This window comes from Monomorium pharaonis, chromosome 5 (assembly GCF_013373865.1).
Source record: "Monomorium pharaonis isolate MP-MQ-018 chromosome 5, ASM1337386v2, whole genome shotgun sequence".
Taxonomy (NCBI): Eukaryota; Metazoa; Arthropoda; class Insecta; order Hymenoptera; family Formicidae; genus Monomorium; species Monomorium pharaonis.
In genome coordinates, this window is record NC_050471.1 from 5,135,942 (window position 1) to 5,163,404 (window position 27,463).

The following is a 27,463-nucleotide window of genomic DNA, read 5'->3' on the forward strand; positions in this document are numbered from 1 at the left end:
CGGTCTCCCGCGAACGCGTCGGCCAATTGTAAGTTGGAGCCCGTGTACTGTGTCGACCATAATGTAGCGGTATTTTCGAATCGTCATGCACGCACACGCGCACGATAAATTGTGAAAGACGAATCTAAAAATTTGTTTCTTCTTGCGGACACTTCGTCAGTATACCTACAATTTTTTTAATAGAATGAACTATTTTGTTTGAGAATTTTATGACTCGTCGATTATACTTGTATCAAAAATGTTTCTGTGACATAAGTAGGATTTATATAAAAATCCCGTGTCATATGTTTAATACTTTCATTTTTTTTCTGAAGATTTCACGGTGTCTAAATTTTCTTCGGTTATTCTCCAATTTTAATTTCTAATTTCCGTCGCGTTAATCGTGTTAGACTCAGCGTGATAGAGTGAAAATGAAGCTAATTCGGATCTATTCGAGTGCGTGCAACAAGCGAGACGGCGCGCCGACGGCGTCGCCGTAGCGTTGAGATAACGATAAAACCCGGTGATGTCTCACGGGCACCGCCATGGGAAACATTTCGCGGCGTCTGTCTGTATCGCCGTGCGTATTACGAACTCGCCGTTTTATTTAGATTTGATTTCAGTAAAAAAAAAAGAAAAAACTACCGTCGCGTACGTGACGGCACGTACGTATCGCATCACCGGGCCCGCCTCCGACGCGTTCCTCCGCCTTCTTTCGCTACCGTTCGTTCGCTTCGCGATTTCGCTATCATTTTACAGCGGACGCCATGTCAAGCTTGATGTCGAATCTGAAGTCGAGGGAGCAAGTTCGATCGTTCACGATCAAAGGCGCGAGTGGTTGAAAAAATGGCGTACCTAACGTTTGCGAGATTTCCGACTTTGAAATAAAGTTGTATAGTAATGCGACTTATACATATAATTATGATTCTATGACGTCAATCTTTACCTATTAAAGATTTAAAGATGACATTGTATAATGGAATATAAAGAAACAAAAGTATTCAAGTTTAAAGTCGAATCTGAATTAGCGATATATGTATAACATTAATGGGAAGGCGATAATTTATCTACACATAGTTTTTCTCTCACTTCTTTCATATTGCGCTGCAGAATCGAAACATTGCACGCGAAATGATTAAGAAATCTTCATAGAGAAATTCACCAGCAATGGCATTCGTAATGAAGAAAGCATTAAACAAGCGCACGCGATGACTCTTTGAAAGCCAAGGTTGCGTACTATGAGAACTGTTCGTTCGTGATTACGGAAAGTAAGTCGGTGATGGATTTAAGTTGAATAGTCGAGTAACATTCATCCATGAAAAATCCAGTCGAATTCTTTAATTTCTTGGATTCGACGTTGTCATTCGAAGGTGTAATTTTACGAGAGGTGCCGTATCGCGTGCCATTTGTTTGTACTTATGAGCGTGAACACATCGCTAAGAGAAGAAATGATGAATTAACTAAGACGAAGAAAGTTCAGGAGGAAAGGGAAGAAAAGACATGAGAAGATAAAAAAAGGAGGAGGCGGATAGAAGGAGAGAGAGGCGAGGCCTAATATGGCCGCCGCGTCTTCTGCATTCCGTTCGTAGACGACGAAGCGAGTAGCGAGCGAGCGAGCGAGCGGTCGGGCGCGGCACCAAAGGCAAGCTTTCTCAATGCCAGTCATCTCCCGGAATGCACTGGTACACGCGTATCTCGTCGTTGATATTCTCGTATCGCGCGCGGTTGAATGGAAAGACCTTCAGCGAGCGTGAGTCCTCAAGGAGGACGCCTCGCGACTCGGCTCGGCTCGACTCGGCCACCGCCACCTCGACTCCAAAACGCGCGCGCGAGAGATATCGCATTTCGCCTAGCTCAGTGTGCGGCCATTTTGGGTCTTCAAGGCGCCACCTAGCACACGCACATTCGCTATCCTGTCACCTGATCCGGAGGAAGGTCGTCGCCTGACGATCGCGATTCGTAGATCAACGGCCGAGATGACACACTTGATACTTCTCTGTTTTTAATACAACTTTTTTATTCTAATCGGAAAACATACCTCTTTGTCATGACCACTACGGTCTGACAGGACTCTGCCGACAATAAAACGGCTAACGTTGACTTCCGCCTCCTGAGAGATCTTATGGCACGTGGTCGCAATCGCATGGTCGAACACGTGATCACCTAGATTAACCCTCTCACTTGTGGGGTGAGGATAGGCACTTTGAAAATTCACTGAGAGATCGGTATTCCGTAAGACATGTCTCGAGATCACGAGCGCGATAACAAGGACGAGGACGAGGACGAAGACGAAGACAACGATGACGACGACGGCGACGACGACGGCGTCGGATTTACCGGCTGCGGAGACGAACCACGGGGTTCCTAGCAGACAGGGAGAGGAATACGAACTAAGGGTTCTATATCCATCCGACGAGCGACGAGGAGCCGGGCCGAGTCGAGCATAGCATAGGGAGCAGAGCAAGGAACACTGGCACCACTCCTGGTAGGGGTAGCCGACGTCCGTCCCGAGTCTTTCCTCATCTGCAAGTCGTATAACCGAGCTAATTATCAAGTTAATATGGCCATTCTGTATGGAACCCCGCGAGAGAGTGGGTGGAAGTGAGATGCTAGCAAGGGGTGGCGCACGGCGTGCGAGCAAGACGGCTGGAGGTACATTGATATTATAAGTTGCTTCAATCGCTGTATTCATTTGTAAACTAACCAGGCTAAATGTATTCACCACCGCGAGGCGGCGCGCCGATAGGCGGAGCCACGGGTACCCGGGCTACGACGGCGCCCTTCCTTCCTTCCTTCCTTCCTTCCTTCCTTCCTTCCTTCCTTTCATCCATCTACCTTCCTACCCTTACGCTATCGGAGTCGCTGACTGTTCTCTGTCGTCGTGGTCCTTTTCGATAGCCACGTCCTTCGATGGTCACCATCACCATCGTTTACCACGTCGAACAGGTTTTAAGTCGCAGGCAACCCTCGACAACGATTTGCGACCATTTCCTCGGAAAACAAGAATACAAAACCTGTATCTTCTTTATCGCGACCTTCTTAATGCAACATTCAAGTCTACCAAAGATCGAATTTATTTAGAATATCATGGTTTCTACTTGTTGAAGATATTCATCAATTAATCAATATTTTAAATATTATTTTTTTTTCGAATATATAGTTTTTTTTTAAATAGTTTTTTATTCCTTATGGGTTAAGTATCTCGCAGTCAGTCGCAGCTTGCAAGCTAAGCTGATGCAAAAGTCGAGAGACGTTCGTCGACGCTCCTGTGGAGCTCTGCTCTTCCACGACCATCCCGAATCTGGCGAACGCTTCGCCAGAGCGGAGGCGTACACACTCTGTCATTACGTTTCATATATTCAGATTTTTTTCCTGCGAGCTGGCGCGGGCGCCGGCGTGTATTATTATTCCGAAGCAACTTTACGCCCACCTCTTTCGCTTCCCTACCTTTCCCTCTTCCTCGACGACGCGGAGCGGTTTGAGCGCTCCTATGACGACGACGACGACGACGACGACAACGACGACGACAACGACGAAGACGACGTCGTCGTCTTACGGTTCGTTCGTCGAGAACGAAGACCGCGGAAATATGAATGCATAAATGCATAAGTGCTCCCACTACCGCCGTCGTGGGCCACCACCATCTGGTCCTCCCGCCTACTTCATTCGCGTCGTGATTCCAAGTTTCTTTTCTCGAAGAAGACGCTTTTTGCCCTTCAACCTGCGCTCGCTCGGAATTTCTCCCGCTCGCAGGTTGAATTTTCGTATTTCGCGTCAGTATGAACTCGTAGGCGGTGAAAAATACTGGATGTTTCATCACCAAGTTCCGACGAGAATATCGCAGTAATGTACTGTGGGTAGTATAAAATAACACCGAATGAAGATATCTCCCTCGCATCCGTATACCCGAGAAAGTATCGCTGTTTATTTCCGTTCGAGGTCGTTTTACTACTCCTATAATCACGCGCGAGTCCACACAGAACCCTTAAAATTCTTAACAGAAACAGTATTGTTATGATAGGTACGAGCCACTCATGTTCTCCAAAAGTAAATAGCACGCTTGTACGCTCTCAGATTGTATTTCGGTATTAGTCGGGGGGATACGAGTCTCCCCCTCTCCGAACGAAAAGAGAAGACGCACCGGTGGTGCCACGAGATTAAAAGACAAATTAGCATAATGTGTGCCTGTGCGCCCCCAGACCGCCCTGCGAAGAATTACGGGGATAGTCTGCCCGAAATACTCTCCTAGTATCTCTGCGTGCACTACGACTCTCGTAATAATGAATCATAATCTTTTTTTCTTTTAAACTGCATACCTTGTTTTTAATTCGAAATTAAAGTAAAAAATATTTGGTTAACACAAAATTATAATTATTCAATCTTTAATTATCATTTTTACTAGAATCTCATATTTTTATATTTGAAATTGATTAATTTTTTTATTAACTTAAAGATTTAATTGATTTCGATTACGACGGCGATAGAAAAACGATATTCTCGGTCCGAATGCTTTCAGCGTGCGGAGCGTAACGCGCCACTATCACAGCGACGGCTCCGTTGGCGAGTTTTTAATCAGGCACCGAGCAACGTGCTCGTCTCTGTCTGGTCGGCAACCAAAAAGGACCGTCGACCGTCGGCCGATGCAGAGAGGGAGTGGGCGATAGAAAGGGAAGGCGTGCGGGGGATGTTGGCGGCGATGCAAATAGCGCGTTTAATAAAGTGTCGCGCAGCTGCCATTTGAATATTGTAGCATATTCACTTTTCTCATCGAGTCCGCGCGAGGAGGAGACGGAGGGTCGGCAAAGGGATGAGGAAGAGAGTGAGAGAAAAACTGAGTGAGAGAGAGAGAGAGAGGGGGGGGGGGTGATCGGGGAACTGAGCAAGGTGGCAAAGAGAAAAGCGTAAGAAAAGACAGGGGAAAGTTGACGGAGAAAATCCGCGGCCAAGGGGGAGGGGGAGAGGAGGAGACGAAACGGAGATCACCTTGATGTTCTTTCAGTTTGTATATACACGCACACACATGTGCGTGTGTATACATGCAGGCAAACGCGTGTACGGGAACTGTCGAGCGAAAAGAGAACGGCGAATCGCACCTTTTTCGCTTCATGCATGATTCAGCCGCAGTATCTCATTTCATCTGCTGCCTCCTCCGCTAAACTATATCTCCTAATGGTAATGCCATTCCGCGGCACATATCTCTTTATATTACGTGGGCTGCTTGGCTGACTGGCTGGTTCACGGTTTCTTGGCTTGGATATATCCCGACGAAAGTGCCACTACCATCATGCCCCTTTCCCACCCCTGTGGCTCGGTGTTCTAGCACCCTATCCTCTCAGATCTCGCTGCGTCTTCCTCCCGTTTACCACCTTCGGAAAGATCTACCCGTCTAGGTGCGAGCGGTGCTCTCCCGGTGTGTTCGCGCGCGTACGTGTGTTTGCACGGCGTGTCGGTGTCTGTTCGTAGCACTCGGCTGGGTGAACGTGTTCGTCGTGGGCGCTCTTGAGCGCGGAGCATTGGGGAAGAAATAAAGAAAGAAATTGTTAGTTCTCGCTGTTTTAAATTACCATTTATTACGACACATAAACCCGACCTGGGCCGGGAAGTCCTACCAGCGGCCATCTTGTTCCACCCTCCTGTGGGATGGGTAGCCGGGAGATCGCGGAGGAGGCAAAGGCAGGGTCGAGAACACAGTCTATATCATCGTCTTTCTGCTCTCCACCCCGCAATCTCCTTCCGTCCCGCATCCCGCGCTCTCTCTCTCTCTCTCTCCCCCGTTTCTCTTTCGACTTCTCTTTTTGACAGGGACGATCTCTCTCTCTACTTACGCGATTCTCTACTTTCTTCCTTTAGGGTTCGTATATCTCTGTACCGCGCGTAGGGTTGAAACCCTCAGTAATGATCATTACCTCCGGTATAGTGACAAGTGAGCTCGGGGAACTGGCGCTACGACTGCAGGAAATGGCCACAGATAACGCTGTCACGGCCATTTTTATATTATGACGAATGGATCATCTTTCTTCCGTTAACTTGGCCCCGCTGGGGCATCAGGATCACAAAGGGGAACGCGGGTGATAGATTTCGCGCAACTGTTTTGCACTCTTCCGGCAGTAGTAGTACTTCTCTTGCTGTCGCATCAGTATGCGATCGTTAGTTGCAACGAAAATGAATTCTACAGTTTCTTTCTAATAAATTTTCTTTCGAAAAAAGTTACAAAATGTTAAAGACAACATATATTTTTTCCGGCCCCGTTAAAGGAATATGCCACTACATATTTTTAATCTAAGAAAAAAATTATACATTTGTTTTTTATGACGGTTAAAGTTGAAAAGAAGAATCGTATCTTCAATAAAGAGTTTAGCACGTTCGTAGGACTGCTACGCATTTGATAACATTTTTTTTTACTGTAAACCGTACGATCCTCTATTTTTTCCGCATTTCTTCGACGGAAGCGGCAATCATAAAGATTCCGACGAGAGAAAAAAAAAAGAAAATATCCGACTCGATAATGTTCCGTTTCGGATCTCATGGCGCCCCCCCGCCGGCGCGATGGCCCTTCTCAGCCCCTCGCTACGCGGCAATAACGGCACCGGGCAGTCTTTCATATCGTATCGGGGCAGCTCGTCTATGTGGAAATGCGATCACTTAGAACCGGCCTCGAAGTATAATTCGCCTACGTCTACGTAGATCGCCGTGCCGGTCGGTTGCGTCCGTGTGAGCCCGAACAGATCTCGTATATTTTTTATTATTGGTCGATGGAGCCGGTCCCCCGGGGGTGAAGGGGGGTGGGACGGATTGGCAGCGGGTAGGAGGTTTCGATAGCTGACCACTCGACTGAATGTGGATGCTGCTGCTTCCTTCCCTCCCTCTTGCCTTGGCTCCTCGTGTGTCCTTTCCCTCATGCTCCCGTTTCATCCACCATGTTGCAAAAGAAAGCCGTTCGAGTGGAGCCGCGCCAGTCTGTGTGGTCGTGTATATTTTTCGCTCGGTATACGCCGTTCTCCCGTGTGTTTGCGCGATTGCTTCCTCTACATATATATGTGCAGCACGGTGGACCGCGTATCTCTTAGGTCGAGGTCGTTTTATTGAGTGTGGACGGCGGAGAAGCGATTCTCATGTTTTTACATCGAGGCAATTTTTCCATTTCGCCCCGTTGCCTTCAAGAACACGGACTTTCGACGTTCCAGGACCGCCGTCTGGCCGTCTGGCTATTTCTGCCCCTCTTCCCTTTCGCGAGTCTCTCGTCTCTTCTGTTTTCTCTTTCGGATCAGTCGGTCTCATCAACCGATATCCATTCGTCCTGTACGCGACACGAAATTCGAAGGGACGTCTTAAGCCGACGTTCAGATTGCCATCACGAGTTTGTGAGTGGCAGAATGGACGCGATTGGAATTTGCGTTGAAAAATATTTAATTCATATGAATTAAAAAGTACTTTTAAAATTTGCACAAATTTCTCAAAAGAACTTTCTCTAAGAAAATACTTCAATATACGTGAAACTCCGAAGAATGTTTAACGTATTTTAAGATATATTAAAAAATGTTATCTTTCATATATATCACGATTATATATTTGAAAAACTTAATTATTACAAAGCGTGATTGTAATAAAAAATATTGAGAGTTGAAAACAATAAAATCAAGTAGCAAAGGTTTCAACAGAAATGTAATTAGGTTTCTCGAAAGCACGGATAATTTCGCGCTTAGGAAGGTAAGCATTATGTCTCCGTCCCCAGCGATATCTTCCAAGTGAGAGATCTCCTAGAACACACAATCAAGCAGAGTCGACTTTCTGAAATCTAATCATTCTGAAAGAGACCGCACAGTAGTCCAGCATATATTCGGGGATGAGACGGGCTGCTCGTTTAATTCAATCGTCGTAGCGCACACCAACGAACTATCCGTTATTAACTTTAGCCGTAACCACGTAGTACGTAAGAGCCATCGCAGACGTGGTTGCTCGGGATGGCGAGGGTTGGGGTGGTTTACGGACGCGGCTTCACCAAGGGAGAGAGTGTATTCTCCTCGAAGAGGAGCGGAGTATCCGAAGGTAGTACCTCCATCCGGAAGATTCCTTCGAGAAGGTTCCTTCTCCTCGAAGTAAAGCCGCCGGTTGGCTCGCCTCCGCTTTCGGGGGCTGTTCGCCAACGGAGCCCGGGGATTGGTCTAGGACGATAGCTGTCCGCGCTCTCTATCTTTCTCTCACCCTCTCCCTCTTTCTCTTTATCCCTCTCCTCGGTGGCTTGATTATACGTTGACCTAAGAAAATCAGCCACCCACTACCACTACCAGTAGCAACGCCAGCCGCACGTCCTCGGCCTTCGTCCTTCTCCGACGATGGTGGCCCCGCCATCCTTTCGACCATCCAGCCGAGAGGAGAGAAGCTGTGGCGAGGCGCGTTCGAACAAGCGAACCAGGTGCCCCCGATCCTAACCTTCCTCTTCCATCGACGAGGTTGCATCGCTGCGACGAGAGAGAAAGAGAGAGAGAGAAAGAGGGTGAGAGATCAGAGAGGGAGAGGGGAGAGCGGGAGGGAAAGCGAGCGAAGGGTAACTCATCGCTTATGGATACTGATGACTCGCGCAATGAACTCAGACCGCGCTAAGGGTGGTACCGCTCTGCGGTAAACCCACCGTTCTTCCCTTCTCTTGTCTTCGGCATCCGCGTCCCTCTTCTTCGTCGTCGTCGTTTACGCTCCTCTTTCTGCCCTCGTGGTTATCTCTCCTTGTGTTTCCCTTCACCCGCCTTCCTGCTTCCCGACCTGCGATCTTTCAATAACATTTTCCCTTTTTCTCGGGCCAGTTGAGGAAAGATAGTGGAAACTGGGTGCCGTTTTACGTATAAAACACGCAGGAGCTTCATTGCGCCTGGGCGATACATGCGACAGATGAATTTACTCGTAACTCTTTACAATAACGTTGGACGAAACGATAGATCTGTGCGTTATTAAAGGTATACCGTTGAAACGAGAAATTTGAAAGTAACATTTTTAAGATAGACAAAAATAAACCTCTATTTATCAGAAAACTTTTTATTTCTATGTTTTACTGAAGTTACATTATCTCGTTCTTTCAATCTTGCATAAGAAGTAGAACGGAGAATGTGGAACGCTTTTTGTATATTCATACACACTCGTATATTTGTACACCTGATACGAGGTCTATATAGCGTACTTTTACCTTCAAAGCATCTTTTACTTAAACGCCTTGACGCGGCCTCACGTGCACATTAAACGAGCGCGATATGCGCGGAATATCGTCGGGCTAACGAGGCGTTACAAACTGAATAGAGTAGAAATAGAGTAGAAATTCCGTCGCGACGCCGGGCCTGGGGGGTGATCCTGGCATCGGTTTTTTTTTTCCACGTACGTTGCCGCGCGCACTTCTTTTCTCTGCCTCTCACGGCCATTCGTTTCTATTACCTCGCGTTAAGGGAGTGCGGGGTCCGGTCGACTGGTCTCTCTCGGCCCCGAGGTTAGATTTATTTTCACTCCACGGATATTTTTTTATGGTCCCGCGCGCGTTATAGACGCCGCTCGCCGGTAGTCCTAGAAGGGAAGGACCTCGCACGCGCCCGATCCGCAACGGACGTACCCTCACACACGCACACATACGCGCGTGCAAACGCACTGAATCATACGCCGGCGTGCACGTATTTGTCGCGCGCGCGTGTGTCAGCGGCCGAGCGGACGGGATCGGTCGTATAATAAACCCATAAACACCCCCGTTGCGCGCAGAGAAAAAGTACGCGGTAAGCAGGGGCGAGAGACTGAGACGAAGCCACCCCTCCCGGAATGATACATAAAATGCCGTGCACACACGCTCCGAACGTTAGCCGCGGATACACGCGGCGATACATCGATCGTCGCATATCTCATTGAATAACTTTCGAAAGAGTCAGGTTTCGCCATCTCGGTGAATCGAGATCATTTTCCTTGTCATCGAGACGCGTTTACCGGTTTTTTTTCTCACGAGAAACGCTAAGTAATTACCCGCAGTTTTTTTTTTTGTTATTTTTATGCTCCGTCTTAAGATATAAATGTTGCTTATTTTAATAAACTGCTATCACAAAAGGCTACTGATTATAATACAATATATTACAAAAAATGAAATGTCTTATATAAAATTCTATCATTAAATTTAATCATTAAATTAACTCAAGATTGTCATTTCTAGCTTTAGTTTATGATTGCATTTTAAACCCGACGTATCAGCATGCAATATTAATAAAACTGAAAAAGATATTTAATAATTGATTTTTTAGTAAAATTGTTTTTTTAATAGAAATCGTCATTCTAGGTCCTTATCAATTTTCAAATCATAATTCGATGAATTTATGGTAAGACATTTCTAAGGAGAGGAATGAGTCGAATCAAGCGTGCCGTACATCGGTAACGTGAACGACCTTGCGCGATGCGTGCACGTTGCAGTATGCATGCATTTCTGGTATGCAGCGCCGTGGACTTTTGCATTGAAAGAGCGACGCGGGAAGGTGAGGAAAAGACAAAAGAAAGAGTCGCAGGTGCGGAAGCGGGGAAGAGGGGGCGTGGCGAGGGGGGAGGGGAAGGAATTCCTAAGCACCCGGAGTGCAATGCTTACCCGCGGTAACGTTTAAGCGTTAGCCATAAGTAAGTACGAGACCTTAGCGCGCATCAAGGAAACAAACAGCTGGCGCGCGCAATATGAATTAAACATGCTGATTAATAATTAACAAGTTGCCGGCTCTTTGCCCGCGTGCAAGGAGCCCGCGTATACCGGTGTATACGGTGGGTGTTCTCCTTGTCCTTCTTGCGTCTTTGCTCGCTGCGTGCGAGCGTCGTGGTCGATTAAATCTTATCTTACGTTCGACACTCGTATTGAGGCGGCCATTCTCAAGATATCACATGTTGAGCACTGTAAGAAAGACATCTATAACTCTCGATAATGTGTATTTGTATTTTTGCGGTAATTAGCCTTTTTTGTTTTTGCATGCTTTGCTCTCTTGTAATATAACGCGGTATACACATTTTTATTCGATATATTATCATTTAGCTCTGATACGAGTCAGTCTCGAAATATTACTGCGATATGCCGACGATCAGGACTCTAATTTAATATAGGGTCGCTGTATCGAACAGACGAATCGAATGAAAGTATTCGCTTTCGCTTTTTGTTGCCGGCTGATGGTTCCCCGCTTTCTCTACTTTGCGTGTGTAAAAACGACTCGCTGCTAAAGAAACAAAGACGGGATAGCCGTGAACCGCGTTCAAGGCGAAAAGGGAGAACCGAGTTTAAAATTCCGTCTGATTTAACGACGCGAAGGGGGAGGAGGGGGTGCATCTCGTATTTATATCTCGGAGGTTTCTGTGGCAGTGGTACTGCTTTACAGAAATCCGATCAGTTCTTTCTGTAAAGCGAGGAAAAAGTCGGCCCGCGAAGAAGAAGCCGACGGCGAGACGGAGGATCCGCCGACTCGCTCGCTCGCTCGCTCGCCCGCTCGTGCTCGCCTCTTCATGTTTATTAATGTCCCGTACGTCCGCGTCTATCGATTCGCCGTTTCACTCTCGTTCCTCTCGCGAGATAATGATACTGACCTACGCCAGCTGTGTCGCGTAACTGTGGATTTAAATGGACTTAACAACGCCGGGGATAACCGTCGGCAGCCATTCAGGCAGCTCTTGACACATTGACTGCATACATTACTGTAAACGTCGCCGTCGATGTGATCGCGAGGAAAGAGATTGAAAGACAGCGAGACGACTGTGTTCAACCAGAAACATGTGATATGTCGAAGTATCTCTCGCTCAATTTAGATAAAAAAAGATTGATTTGATAGACTACAAGGAAACACCGCTCGTTCGCGACATGCGAGAATGTATATACATTTCAAAGGCTAAAAACTGTCAATTTATTAATTATTAATTAATATGTTTATATGTGTTGTACACATGATGAAGTAAAGATACATCGCTTTAACAAATTCAACAACAAATTGGATTCCGTCGACTTTTCGGTTTAATTGTCCAATCGTTGGGAGCTTTGATTTAAGTTTTTGTTATGCGACAAAATGTAATACATCAAATTAATCACAGAATCCAAGAGATATCGTTCAGACGATCTGAGACAACTTATATATCTTTACGTTGGCATCGGTGTTGATCTGAACCGGAAAGATTTGCGATAACGCGTCCGACAACCCTTTTCGCAGACTCGTTAATACCTTGTATCGAGACGAGAAACCACATAATTGCCGCTCGCACCCCGAGCAGCCTTAACGTTAGGGTGACGAGTCCAGGAAGTATTTATAATTGTGGAGAAGAGAGAGAGAGACAGAGGGAGAGCGGATGAAGAAGCGAGGCAACGGACGACACGAAAGCCGTAACGCCGTTGCTATATGGATTAATTAGCGATAAGGCTTCTAATGAGCAGCAGGTGAACGAATGAGCGGGCGAACGACTAAGTAAGCCGCGTTTCGTATCACGGTCGTTCAGTTCGTTTGACGCGTGAGTTACGACGTGAAATATGGATGCGACCTCTCACGCAGTACTTTTCCTTTAAACGAATCGTAAAAAAGAACTGCGTCAGTTATTTATTTTTATAAAATTGAGACCTCCTTCGGTCTTCGTTATTTCTTCTAGCGTTTTCTGGAACGTGTTGTACTGAGAATATGGTTTTTTTTTTCACGATTATTTATGAAACAAAGTATTATAACGGAAAATATTAATGATTATTATCCCGCGCATAATGGAGATGAGAAAATACTTGTTGATATTAACATTAATTATATTTGCTTCGACTCTCTCTCTCTCTCTCTCTCTTAAAATAACCTTTAATTATGATTATGCAGAGACACATTGATGCTCCACAAGCTTCATTCAACTGCAATTATATTCTCCAACTCTCCTCTCGTTTACATTAAATTACGTCGGTGCTAACAGTCGGCTGATGTGTCGCGTCGTCTCTTTCTCTTTCCCGATCGTCCCGACGGGCGTATCCCGGGTCGGTTTCGTTGTCATATATCCCAACGAAATTATGCAGTTACTTTTGTGCAACGTGACATTACGGGAGAGATGGCAGACAAAAACGAAATAATGGCCGGCGTCGCGGCGACGTACGCGCTTACGGTACGTGCGAGGCAACGGCGGCCGTTGGGCAGACACCATAAGAGGGCCGGGGAGTCACGTCCTGTGAATTGTGGGCCACGTGACAGAGGCGTGAGGCGTGATCGAGGTGCGACGCGATGGAACAATGCCATCGGGGCTCTTCGAGGAGGAATGTCGGTACGCCGCGCCCATCTTTTCACGATCTGCCTCGCTCGCTCGCGAATCCTGGCCGACGCGAAGCGACAAACGATTGACAACGCGGTCGCACGACCGCGATGGAATTGGTCTTAAATTGGCCGATCGCGAGAGTGATTTCGAGTCACTCGCGAAATTTTACCGTTTTCGCGTTTCTTGGCGTGGCCGGCGCCTAACGGGACTGAAAACGTCCACGCGTTGAACTTCCAGCCTTCCACCTCGCGACGGACCCGATACTTGTCGTTATTATTTGTGTCTTGCACGGAATATCGATAGGAATCGCATTTTATGGTGAACGTATGTAAAAGTAGACAATGATTTATGATAAAATCTTAGAATGAAGCGAAAATTAATCTTCTTAGTGCAAAATAAATGATGTGAAAATTTTGGAACAAAGTATTTACTTTATCTGTATAAGTTCTGTATTCTGAAAGGATTTTTTTGAAGATTATTGCAACGAGGGTTGTCGCTAACCGGATATGGTTAGTAAACGAAAGTCAGCCTATATCGTCTATGCAAACCGTAGATCACGCACCTTACGGCGTCATTGGCCCCTAACGGGACCAAGAATTTCCACGCGGTGCTCGATACTTGGCCGTGCTTAAAGTGCTCGATTTATATTGTGCTAAATTAATGTTATATGCTCGTCATATGATTTCGTAGCCTTAACGAAGAGATTAATCGCCAATCGAGTTCCATAAAACGAGAATTGCACGTATAAGAATGGAATTTTCTTTTGTTTTTGAATTTTTAAGATTTAATTAAAGCAAAAAAAACTACTTTATCGATTCCTGCATGTTTAAAGATAATTGTTATTTTTTTTTATATTAACATTAAATAAATCCCTTTATATAGAAATAAAAATTAAAAATTGGACGACTAGACGGGAAATATAACTTTATTGCAGTATCTAAAAATTTAGCTAGACACAGATTAAAAAATAATTTTATGTTGATCTATCAAAATAATAATAATATACGATGATAATTTTACTGCAAAAAGTTTTGACATTCTAGCAAGCAGCTGAACATTTAATATAATTTTTTAGTGATTAGTACAATTACTTTCAGATCTGTATTTCATAAAAATCGTTCTTTCCACATAATTAACGCTAAGCGTGGAAAATATTTGTTATCGTTTATATATTTTAACTGCATTTTTGTTCTCGTTTAACGTTTCGTTGAACGTATGCTCGTACTGCATATTCCAGCAATGTCGTAGCAACGTTTTTTTCAGTATTGCTGAAACGTTCTACGCTGTATGTTATTCATTTTAGTACAGGGAACATACGAGAGCATAGTTAATGAGGAACGAAATTATTTTCTCAATCCATCTTTTGCGCATGCCGCAAGTCGAAAGTTACCGCGGTACGCTAAATTCGTCGGGCGCCAAAGAGATCCGCTAATGTTTCTCTCCTAATGAAGCCATCCATCCTCGACATGTAGGTACGTAGTCCGGCTGTCGGTTTCGACGTTTCGTTCTTCAGCGCCATAATGGACCGTGAGCCGACCACCGCGGGTCGTAAAGCAAGCGAGTAAGGTCTGCCTACACGCGCCGCGGTAAATAGGCACCGGCGACGGTGTCACGCGCGCTATAAGAATGCGATAAGACGTGTGACACGCCGCCGTCGTCCCGCTCGCGGACAATACGAAATCCGTCGTCGTCATCGGCGTTCCGCTCCGTTCCATTCTGAGGGACTTCGCCATTGTGTCGGCCCGATGTGCTCGATGATACCATACTTGAAGAGGAGCCTCCGACTGGTCTGTCTCGTGACCTTATTCCACTAAAATACACGCGACGTGCATGCTTAACGAGTGTTAACCACGTTGTACTCTTCGGTAACTTCGTCGATTATCGTCCAGGTTATTTCGAGTTTTTTCATTTTTGCGAATCTCTCGAACGAAGATCATCGTCGATTCTAAATAAGAGTAATAAATCCTCATCTAATATGTGGAAATACAATTGGCTTATAAGCACTCACATAGTATCTGTTTATTTAGCAAATATTCTCGATGGTTACAATTGTTAATTGTTGTAATAGTACTATGTAATATTATTATGGTAAATATTATGAATTTATGGTTGAATTTAGGCTAATTATTTAAGCAAGTGATATGGGAATACTTTCAAGAACAATTACATATCTCACGCGTTGATCACCTTTTTCTGAAAAAAATTAAATTGCTAACTAAAAAATTAAGGGTTTTGAGGACGACTTTTTTAAACTAAAGACAAAATTTAAGACCGATCCTATCGTAGCGTTTCTCCGACTCGTTCAAAGAATCGAAGTAATGTCGAAGTAATCCTCGTATCAAAGTAACTGATGACGTCTCGTCAGGCATCGAGACAATAAAGATTATCTCGATGGTTGAGGGTGCAAGAATGGGTGTTACCTCGTTACACGGTACCCCGGTGTACCTACTTACACAATCGCTCGCACGTTCCCTCAGACGCATACAGACACACATATACGCACGGGAGGGAGGGAATATACGGTCTTATTATCGCGCCGGTGCAATTAAAGAAGGAAGCCTAGAAATTAGCGGGTGGCGGACGTAGGTAAGTATAGAGTCCGTCGCGGTACGAGCCAGTGGCACCGACCACGAGAACCAAGGGGGATGGCTCGTTGAGTCTACGAGGAAGAAGAGAGAGGGAGAGAAAGAGAGAGAGAAAGAGAACGAAGCGAGATTGCGAGCGAGAGAGTGAGAGGAAAGACGAAGCTTCTGAATATGCATGGGCCAAACGGAACGGGACGAGGACGAGATAAGGGCCGACTTATTTTTCCTGCCTTTCATTTTGTACCATCCTTATTTTATTTTGGCGCTAACTGCTACCGCTACCCGCTACACCACCGGAGATGGCCCTCCGTTCCTTCCTTTCCCTCGAACTCGCGCAAAACCGTCGTGCAACTTGAAATTTTCTCATCGTTATTTGATATCGTGTACAATTTTATTTAACGAGCCGAAAAAGGGGCTTCTGCGTATTTTTTAAACACTTAATCGTCACTTGTGATAAGACCAAATCTGCATTGGAAGAAGTGCTTTAATTTTGCAACATATAATTACGAAGGTATAAACGACGTGAGCTGGACAACCTAAACTTTAGAGCCTAAATGTTTATCTGTTTCAAATTGGACTTATTATCGTTTCTCACAAAGTAAATAAATCTATACATGAAATCTTGACTTAAACAGATTAAAAGTATGAAAAATATATAAATGAGATAAATGCATAAATGATGAACATTTTTTAATTGTGGAAATTCATGAAAGTTTATAACAATTTATTGAAATGTAAAAGTAAAAAAAAATCCGTACTTAATTAAAAGGGGCTTCTTTGTAATTCAACGGGTGTTTTCCTGAAACACCAGCAACAACCAGAACAATTATTCCCGACAAGTTCCGGGGGCGGGTTAGACCAGAGTAAATGTTGGGGCGGGGAAGAACACTAATGGGGCATTAAATAAAAATATTCATTGGCGACCGAAACTCCGGGTATCCTAGACCACGGTTTACGGTTTTATGGAGCTTGTTGAAGAACCGCGGCATTGGAGGGCGAGACATTTACTTTACAATTTATTTATTATTAAAAGCAGTGGATCTCTTTCTTTTATTTGAATTTCATGACTTTCATTAACAATGTTGTTGTGACCTACAATAATTAATTGAACATCTTGTACACGTAACTCCATTTCTATTGTTATATCTGCTAACAATAAATAGAAAAGCTCTAACCTATTAAAATTTAATTAAAAAAAAAAAAAAAGAAAGAAAATATATTAAATCTCTTTGAGTATGCAGGTTTTAGATGTCGCAATTAAGCGCGCTGTAAATCACAAAAATGCATGATATTTGATGCCCTAATATTATACATTTATGCAACATTTTTACATATGGCGATACGTACGTCGAGAAATTTATCGACCGCGTTTTGATCCGCCACGTGCTGCATCGCATTAACTTTCGACCTAGGTGTAGTCACGTGATGACACAGGAGAAACAGTCACACGCTTCGAGACGACAGGTCGGACGGAAAGGCCGTCGACAAGCGGATGTCCCGAAAATCGCGATTAGTATGCGCCTTGTCGTGTCGCGGTGCGTCCTGCGGGCCTGTCCTCAACGCGTCACGACGCGCGTTGCGCCCAACAGAACTCACTTCCTCTTTCCCGCGATGGCCGATCGGAGAAAAAAAAAGGAATCATGAATATGCATCGAACGGACCCCAGGCACGACCGTTTGTTGTCGGCGTTTCGCACCCGGCCATCCGGGGCCCTGAGGGCCCCGAGGATCGTCGAGGTCATCCGGCATTCTCGACCGTATGGCCCGCGATAAACAGGATTGCAATTACGGATGCATACGCATACCGCCGTCTAGCTCACTCACCTGCCTGACCGTTTAGTATTTTACCTTTGATGGGAGTTGGACCGAGTAGTCAGTTTGATATATCGATATCAGATTGATTCCAAGATAACTGTATAATTAGTACCGAACGATCTCGTGGAGCTTTGGGTAGCTCGCGTGGTTTTTTTTTTTGCATACTATATTTGCGACGCGCTGAGATGCGGGAAGTTATACGAGCGGTGAAATAAATTTCCAAAGGTCGAATAGCACGGTTTTCACTGGCAAATGCTACCATGATTGTACCGGTCCACCTGCCCGTTGACTTATGGTATTGGGCAATCCTGAAGGGACGGTTGGTATAAAGTTCTGCTACATGTATGTTAGAGTAATGTAAGAATATTTTTTTAATTAACAATATCACAAAGGCGTATGCGCTCACCCGTTTCGATGGTATTCAGTAATGATAGCAATCGTTCTGCAGATTACTCGACGATGAAAAATCATTTTAATCTTGCAGCTAGATAAAATTTAACATGGCAATTGTCCTTTTAAGGGCACATGTATATGTTGGTACCGTATATTCGCTCGTTAAAACTTTGTTATTAATGTTCGTAACGTCGTAAAATCGAACGTGTTTGTATGAGGGTAATTACGAATACAATTGAAGGGTAATAAGGGGACAATTCTGAGAAATTATTGATTAATTATTGCGGAGCGACATAGAGCACCGGCAAAAAAAAAAGAATGCATTACACGTTCAAGTTTTATTAATGACATGAGTATCTGACAAGCCACAACAGCTTTGTCATTGCCATTAGCGCGTATTGATAAATGTTTGTCTGACTTTAATCTTCATAGAATACTTGAGGAATAGTGGTAATTATAATGCCGGTGGACATAAGTAAAACAAAGTTTTAAATAAGAAAATAGATGCGTTAATTATTTATGAATTTTACTTTTAGGTTTCAATTTCCAAATTTTCCGAACTTTTTTTAACATCGACAAATTTGAAGAATACGAACGGAGCGATTGTTTTAAAGTAAACGTCCATGGACACTCTAAGCAACAACTTTATTTCGTGAATAGATTTATACCGCATCGTAGATGATTATCATCTAGGTCTTCTTGACGAGCGGCCGCGCTCCGTTGAGAAACGGAGCAAAATGTTCGCGCTTTGCGTAAGCTTCGGGAATAGGGCAGGGGGTGGAGGGAGGAGGCGGCGGCGAAATTCAGGACGGGAAAGGCTAGCCAGCAGCACCCCTTCGAGCGCGGCCGGTGCGCTCTGCGGCAGGAAGGAAACGCGAAATAAATATAGCGAGGCGCAGCGGCGTGCTTGGGAGCGGTATGCGGCGGGGAACGGCGGGCGGGGTCCGCACCGGGGACTGGAACTGGAACTGGACGGCAGTCCGGCCAGAAAGATACATATTTTTAAATATTTTAGTCACGGTCCGCAATCGCCTCGTCACGCAGCCTTGCCACCTACTGCCTGCTGCCCATTACGTACCTACTACTTACCAGGTACGTGCCTGGGCATCGCCGCGGGTACGCCGCGCGGTTTCTGGCTTCCTCGTAACCCGTTGCCGTTTTCTCTATGTGTTTCTCTCTCTCTCTCTCTCTTTCTTTCTTTCTCTCTTTCCCACCCTCTTGCCTTTGTAGCTATCCGGTGTATACTATGGCGCGCAACACGCGAGTGTTCTCTCTGTTCGTCGGCCGGCGTGTGCGTGCGTTTCGCGTGTATCGCTGTATCGCACGGCTCCGCGTCCGTAGAAGAGCTTTTGCTGGTTGAAACGCTTCGACTGCGTCGGGAAATGTAATCGCCGCAACCGTCTCCACCGCTGTTGAATTGTCGTCTTTGATGGTCGATGTTGAAGATGACGATATAATATGTTTAGATTATTGCCGTGACATTTTTTTAAATCGTCACAGATATTTGATTTCGAGGAAAAAAAAAGATTGCGTTTGAAAATAAATACATTAGAAGCTGAGAATGTTTCCTTTTTTTTTTTTTATTGAAAGACATTTCTTATTTGTCATCTTATTTATTAAATTGAAGATATTATTCGATATAGCAGTGTCTAGTATTATTTCTCAATAATTTTAGAATAATTACTGTTCTAGTACTTCAAACTCACAAAATATGTCTGATTATTTGCAGTATAATACAAATCGACTATTGATGTCATCGAAGTTGATGTCTTCATATCGAACGTTCTTATGTCGGCATTAAATAATCTTATTGCATCAATTATTATAGACAATGGCTTTGTGCGTTATTTATTATGCGCATGCATAGTGTATTCTTTTATTTTTTACTTTTAAATAGTCATAGTAAGGCAATGACTTTTTTGCTACTTCATCTAGCAAGCAGCATTTTTAACAGAATTATTTATATTGTATGTTTGTTTTTAGATGATTTTTGTACCGTATGTGCATGCTACATTATCCGTACTTATTTTTTTTATAGAATACCGGATGTTCTCGAGTCGTCATCTTTACCGGACATTGTGTGTTCAAGGCTTCAGGCAAGGAAAGGCGATTCTTTTGTCTTACCGCTCTGGTGAGTGTTGCTTTGTACGTATCAGCTTCTTTTTTTTTTATTAGATCGAACATCTAGAATGATTGAGTTACCATTTTATTTACTGAAATTTAAATGATTAAATTATTAATTTTGAATAAAACGCCTAGATATATTAATAAAAAAATCACTTATCAAGTATCAATATGTCAGATGTCGTATATTCAGGCGAATCGAAGTTTGCCTCTGAAATGCATTAAATTGCGTATTAACTGCAACGTCTTTGTACATCGAACAAAGTAATTTCTCGTGAATGTTAACGGAACTCGGAGACAGTCCTCGAGGTCTCAGCGAGCTTAGCGAGGATCATCGCGAAAGATCAAGCGACGAGAGGAAAAGGTTTTCACGGGTGGAAAGTGAAAATCCTCGCTAAGGTAGAAGCGGATTCGTCCTTAAGTACGCGGGATCTCGCGCGGATTCGAGAAGCTCGGCGACTAGAAAGAGCGGTGGCCTGACACGAATTTAACGAGTAGACGCGTCATTAAGGGGGTGTTGGGTACGGGGCTATAAGCCGAATGGGGTGGGGGAGGGGGAGAAGGCATGCGGGGAGGGGGGAGACAGTTGCAGGCGGGGTGTAGCAAGCTGCGGTGGAAATGAAGGCACACCGTGCCTGGAAAAATGCGAACCTCCATCTCCCCGCATACATTTCCATATATCAACCCATCCAGCTACGCTTGGTGAGAGCGCGACGGCGCTCGCCCGACGGCGCGGACGAGCGAGACGCGACGAGCGAAGGAGAGCCTGTGGATAAGGGGGACCAACGGAATAAATCCAACTAATTAGACGAGAAAAACCGCGGATTAATTACCCGTCGCCTTTGCCTCTTCCTACCGGCCGTCTCCTCGCCATCCTTCTCCCGACTCTTGCGCCCTTCCGGCTGGCCGAGCGCGGTAAACAATTTTTCATTCCGCGTTCGGCGTGGCGTTTCGTCCCTCCGGTCTTGTACATCGGACCTTTGCGGTCGTCATTTAAAGTTTCCGAGACGTTGTACGAACAATTATTCACATATAATCAATCGTATTTAAATACAATATAGTATCGTATTTTAGAGAGTCTGCATCTATAGACTCTCTAAGTCTTCGATAGGATTCTTTGTAATTAAAGACTAAGTCACCAATTGTTTCTACTTTTTTTTACAACTAGTCCAATTGCTGAAAAATCCATTTTTATTCCCTTATATATCAGCAAAATGCTGATTCGTCGAATAAAAGATTCGCATTGCCCCCTCTCGCAAGGCAAATACTGGAACGAAAGCAAAAGTACGAGGACGACAGAGACGCGAAGATTACCGGGGAGTCTTTACAGCGCCTATAGTTGTATACATACATACGTACACAGATGCATACACACACACACACACACACACATACACACACACACGCACACACACCCGTGCGAACAGCTACGGAAGCTTTCTCGCGATGCGGAGTGTTTGCGAGCCGTTCGAAAGCTCTCGGGTTCCAGCGAGTCCGTGTGGCGGGGAAGGGGGATGATGGTGGTGGTGGAAACGGAAGGATAGAAGGCTGAAATGCAGATTTCGCGCGACTCTTGAGCCTCGAAAGCACCTCAGTTCCCTTGCTTGCATCACTCCCACATCTCCTTCTCTTCCCTCTTTCCTTACTACTACGATTTTACCTTTTCCCCATCCTCGATCTTTGGCATTCACCGTATCTCATCCTCTCGGCACTCGTGGTGTCTTTCGTGCCACGTTCCCTCTCTGCCTCTCGTCCTCTGTGCCCTCCGATTTACTTAGCGCTTAGACTCACTTTAGGGCTTCTAGAGTATCGCCCAAAAGGATATCCATCCATGACCGATTGTTTGGACTTCACTGAATACAAGAGCGTTTGCTTGACATTATGACTACGCATAGCGTGGACTACTGATAACTTGGTCTCTTAATATTCTTTTGCTAATATGAAGAATGAGAAAGTAAAGAATATAATACTTGCAGTTATTATAAATTAATACGATAGTTTATTTAATTTTATAGTTTTGGATCACATTTTATATTGCGTTCTTATCGTATCACCAAATTTAATATATGTGTTGCATACACACGTGCTCTACTTTCTGATATGATCAAAATTTTGCCATACGTTTTGACTTCATAAATTCACGAAGGAGGACATTAAAATACGGGTTCCTTTCCACTCTCGCGAAATTGTCTTAGGCGACATAAATTTACCCTGAGATTTCTGTCAAACTATGCCGGAGGCCAGAGCCTGGCGCATCCCGCGCATTTTCCCGGATATATCTGAGAGTCTAATAATTCATTTTATGGAAATATCTCCAACCGGGGAAAGCCCGGTCAGAGAGGACGCGGCGCGTTCAGTGGCGAGACGGGGGCGCCGCCGTGACACGGCCGGGGGGACAGCATATTTTCCCCGAAATTTAGCGTGACCGATTTCGAGCCAATAAATCAAACTGACCAACAGTCCCGGGGAACGGTCCGGATCTCCATATCGAAATTCCTTAGCATATAGAGTGCAAGCTTGCGTAACCCCTCGGAGAGACTTCGTTCCGAGGAGTTACTTTGGTCCGAAGAAGACGTTAGTCGCCCTGTCTGCTTCCTCAGCGAACTGCTGTTGTATCCCTTGCGCGATTTGCGGGGGGGGGGGTGGTGGTGATGGTCCACCAGAGGTTTGCTCGCTGTTTTACGAACCGGGTTCTATATGGAGATGGGTGGCAGCGGCGGCGGTGGCGGTGGCGGCGGTGGCTGGTTGACTGAATAAAAATTACGGAATATGTTGCATATAAAGTAAGTGAAAAACAGACCGAGATGATGAATTACCGCGGGAACAAGAGGGGGTAGCGAAGATAACGCCCAGCGCCATCGATCACCGGCCATGGCCAGCAATGACGCGACCTCTTTTCTCCTCGTCTCGCCGACTGCCGCCTCTCTGTGTCGCGAAGGAGACTATCGTCTACTTCCTTCTCGCCCGATCTCTCATCCGATACACGGAAGAGGATCTATCAATTTCTTACTTCCTCCCAGAAGCTAACACACCGCGGGCGCAAATGACGCGCGGTTAAACAAAGAGTTCCCGTGCCTCGCGTTATTAATGGCAGTCTTGCCTGAAGAGCCTTCGGCGTCGTGAATTTGTATATTAATAATAGTAAGAAGAGAACCACTCTCTTTTTTTTTTCTAAGGAATATTAACTCTCTTATAGTGTTTATCTTTAAATATATATCATGGCATATCTATTAACACAGAATTCTCTGAAATGCTAATCACATTTTCTCATATGAGATAAGAATCGATTGATAAAATATATAATTTTATTAATGAACGTAATATAAATATCGCGTTTTTCGCCAACTTTTTGCGTCCCATTTTGCAGCAACACGAATCGAGGATTCGAGGAAAGGAATTGTTTTTTTTTTTACACACGATGTGTGCGAGCACGCGCACGAGCCCGGTGTCTCAGACACTGCAGATCAGATAGGTCAGCCTTCGTCGTTTCGGCCTTTTTCCGGTGATACGCGACGCTCGGCGTGACGGTTACAGTCACGGTCTTCCTCTCGCTTTTTCTCTCTCTCCCGTGTCACCCTCGGCAATCCACCCCGTCTGCCGGCGTGTAAAAGCATCTGACGCGCTGTCCCAGCAGGCCTCCCGGGCTCTTTAGATCGTATCACGGAGGTCACGGTGCTTATATGCCGGCCGCTAACATATTTTTAAGTACCGACGATAGCGTCTACCGGACACGACTAGCGCGCGCACCAAGACGATATAGCCTGGCCGACGACGACGAGGACGACGACGACGACCGGTAGGCACAGACGCTAGGAGAAGGAGCGTGAGCGTGAACGCGCGTTTATCATGCGAAAGAGATGGGAGCCGGAGGAAGAGAGAGAAGCCATATGAGCAAACGCGCGTGGGTACTTGTTACTTGCGCCTGCTACCCAGGAGAATGGCACCTGTCGCGCAAGGTGTGCTCTTCCAAACTTCTTCTTCCTTCCTCACGATGATACGCCGGGGAAAAGAAACGGATAATTATATAACCGATGATATCGAGGAAAATCGCGATGTACTCGAGATAAATCGTCAGCCACCTTGGTGCATCTGCTTAATAGAAAAAGAGTGAATGTGAAGAAATATATTCTAACGATATTCTTTTCTTTACACACATAAAAAAAAAGAAACGGTCCGTTAACTACAAACAATATTTAAACATTGTTTGAAATACTCAATCCTCTTGCACAGTCGTGATTAGAGAAGAGATAATTTTTCCCTCGCGGTAAAAAGTCAATGCTTAAACAAGCAGGTCCATGGTACGAGAGATTAATCAGATTTAGTATCGGATTTTTGGAACCGTCGGTATGAGCGGTTCGTGCGATCAGACGAAAGGTGGATATCTCTCGTGGCCGCGTGCGTGTGAAAGTGTAAGTTTGGTATGGGCGTCCAGTGCAGGTGAACGTTTGCCGCGCGTGCGGAGCAGGTGGACCAACGATCTTTGGGGCCAGCACGGGGCCCACGAACCAACACGGCTGACCTCGGACACCGCAGCGGCAATCGGGGAGATCCGGACAAGACTCCTCTTGCAGCTGCGCGCTTTATCGTTTCGCGTGTGTGCGTACCGATTGCACGAAGGCCAATCGGTACGCATCGCTCGACGCTGATACAAGATGATTAACAGCCGTATCTCGTCAATTTAATCTCACCGCGTTCCTCGATGTCCAGTGCTAGATATTTCCGTGTGTTTTAAAGTTTCAGTTACTTTCTACATTCTAATCTTTATAATAATTTTGTATTTTGTATATAGATTAATCATTAACGCAACGTTGTGTATGGTGAATATCTTCGATCAAGTTTTCTGAATATAATGAAAATTTACGGCAGTTACTTTCATATCTGATAAAGACACAAACAGTATTTATATTTATCATTTATATAATTAAATATTTCAACGTTCTTCTTACATGTAGAATCGATTGGATCTAGTTCGAGCGTTTAACAGTAATTGTATTTCTAGATATTTATTTTTTCACGACTGAAAACTGTTTCCCCATTCTGTTTTAAAATTCATTATTATCCAACGTCGTTGTCGCGGTTGACGGGATAAACTCGCAGCGAAAAGCTCGCGTTGGCCGTGTTACCGCGAGGTCTGTGCCTAGGACATCGGCCTCAGGATAAGGTCCTGCGAGCTTTCCCCGAGATCCCTACATTACCACGTGGGTATGCGCGTATACGCGGGGGTGAAGAAGGAGGGTTCGGCATATCGGGGATGCAAACCCTCGTGCGGCAAGTAGATCCCTGCACCGGGCGAAGCTCTCTTCTCCGCGCGGAGCGAGAGCTTTCGCGCGGTAAAGCGCGGCGCTTCGAAGCCCAGCGACTTCCGGCAGCTGGCCTCCCTACAGGCTTTTCCCGGAACTACAGTTCCGGTGAGAACTTGCGACGTGGCGCAAGGGTGATCCCTTCTTTATCGGCGCCCTCGGGAACGTTGGGGCGTCCTCCTCGTCTTCCCCTTTTCATTTATCCCTTTTTTTTTTCTGCACTGGTAGACCTAAGACACGGTGGAAAGGCGGTAAGGGAGGGCGAAGGAGTCGTCGACCGGGCGTCGTCATAAGGAGATATTGCGCGGAGATACACGGACGCACTGTCACGGCTGGCGCACTGCGCGATCTAACGCGGCGGCAACGTGTGCCGCTGTCATACCAATTAATCGCCGGGAGATTCTTATCGTCATGGGATGTTTTCAGTCACGGGCTTCAGCCATCCTCCTCCTCCGGTTTTGCGCTCCTCTCTTCTATCTCCGCGCCCTTCTTTCTACCCGACGTCGCAGTCACGACGTCCGTCGTCCGTGCCCCCGTGTACATACGCACGCCTCCAGATCTTAATTTATGAAAATCGCGTAACGCGGCCGTAGAAATTGGCTGCTTCGGGAAACTACGGCGGCCGCGGTAGCTGGCGGCGGAAGTTCTTTCAGATACCTGTGCGCGCAGCGAGTTCGCCCGCTCGATAGCTCGCGGATCGATTTGGTGTCATAACCACGTCCGCCGCTGCGACGTGACGATGGCTCCGCTAAGCGATATAGGTAGAGGGTCGTTTTAGTAAGAAAAATATCGCTTTCATTTTTCGCGGGGGGTTGTGAGAATTTTGTTGTTTCAGCGCGCTACAACTAAAATTACGTGCTGTAGAAAAACGAAAGAAGTTTACTCTGCGCACAATAATTATAATTTCGATGATATGTTCATTTCAAAACTCAACTGAGGAGAAGCTATTATTCTAGACTGATCTGTAATATATTCTTATTTTAAGACTATAAGTTTTAAGTAATGTCTTAAGATTTGCCAATACGACTCTGTGATTGGTCGACGACATCTTAAAACTTAAAACTATACGATGCTCATAAAAATAAGAATTGACTATAAACATCGGTCCTAATATCTTTTGATTTGCATATGGAACTTGTCAATGAATAAAGATCTGAATTTGTAACTTGAATTTGTTAGTCGTACGCGATATTTGATACGTAATATTTGATACTGGAAGATACTTGGAAAGATTTACGGCAGCCTCTTATTTCGGCGGCCGACGCTGGCGTATATTGCTATATCGTCCGATCCATGGGAACGTCGTTTTGTATTCCGCGTAAGTACCGAGAGAGTCGACCTCGCGGTGTGTGAATGAAATTCAAGGCGGGTCGTCGGTCAGTCCGGTAGGTCGGGCGGGATCTCGCTTGTCCTTGTCCCGTTCTTGCATGCCGTCGAGGACGTGAGGATCGACGCTGGCAAAGAATGATACGCGTGTACGGGACACGAGAGAAGAACGTGGGAAGATCGCGCGAGAAAAATCGGTCGACTCGCAACGATAGGAGGATTCGTATGACGCCTCGAACGAGGCGACGGTGAAGCCCTGCGACGAAGTCGTTCCCACATATTTTCCTCCAAACACCGGCGAACACAGTGGTCTTTGTAATAGCGAAGTATGAATGGGAATATTATGAAAGTACAAAAGGGGGAATATTACAAAGGATTGACAATTTTTTATTTATTAATAACTAAAGCTGAAAGAAACAAAAATTCGTTTTCTTCAACATCGATATGCTTAGCGGAATTTAGCACGGTCAAGCTTCACAATTGGCCTTCTGCGATCGGTTTTCTTTTTTTTTCCTGCGTTGGATATCAAGTCGCGATTTTAATGAACCCTCGCAAAGCACCTGATGCCTGTAGGGATGCGGGATATTGCGGGAGAGATAAGCTACGAACCGGATGCGGGGAAAACGCGCGATAGATGTGTTTCGTTCGGTTCGCGTAGACAGCCACTGCTGGAGTTGACGGCGTTGGAGAAAACGAG

General features: G+C 45.4%; 1 protein-coding gene across 5 annotated transcripts in view; it reads left to right on the forward strand.

Moving 5' to 3' along the window:
* LOC118645670 overlaps positions 1-27,463 on the forward strand; it is a 297,612-nt gene that overhangs the window by 81,805 nt on the left and 188,344 nt on the right. For 4 of the 5 annotated variants that reach the window (XR_004963358.1, XM_036287273.1, XM_036287269.1 and 1 more), the window contains exon 1: positions 19,604-20,147. Coding sequence is in view for 4 of the 5 variants with exons in the window: in XM_036287273.1 (XP_036143166.1) it covers positions 20,000-20,147 (148 nt within the window). In the remaining variant the exon portion in view is untranslated. Of the gene's footprint in view, positions 1-19,603; positions 20,148-27,463 lie in introns of those variants that run through there. The other variant, XM_036287271.1, reaches the window with a different exon arrangement.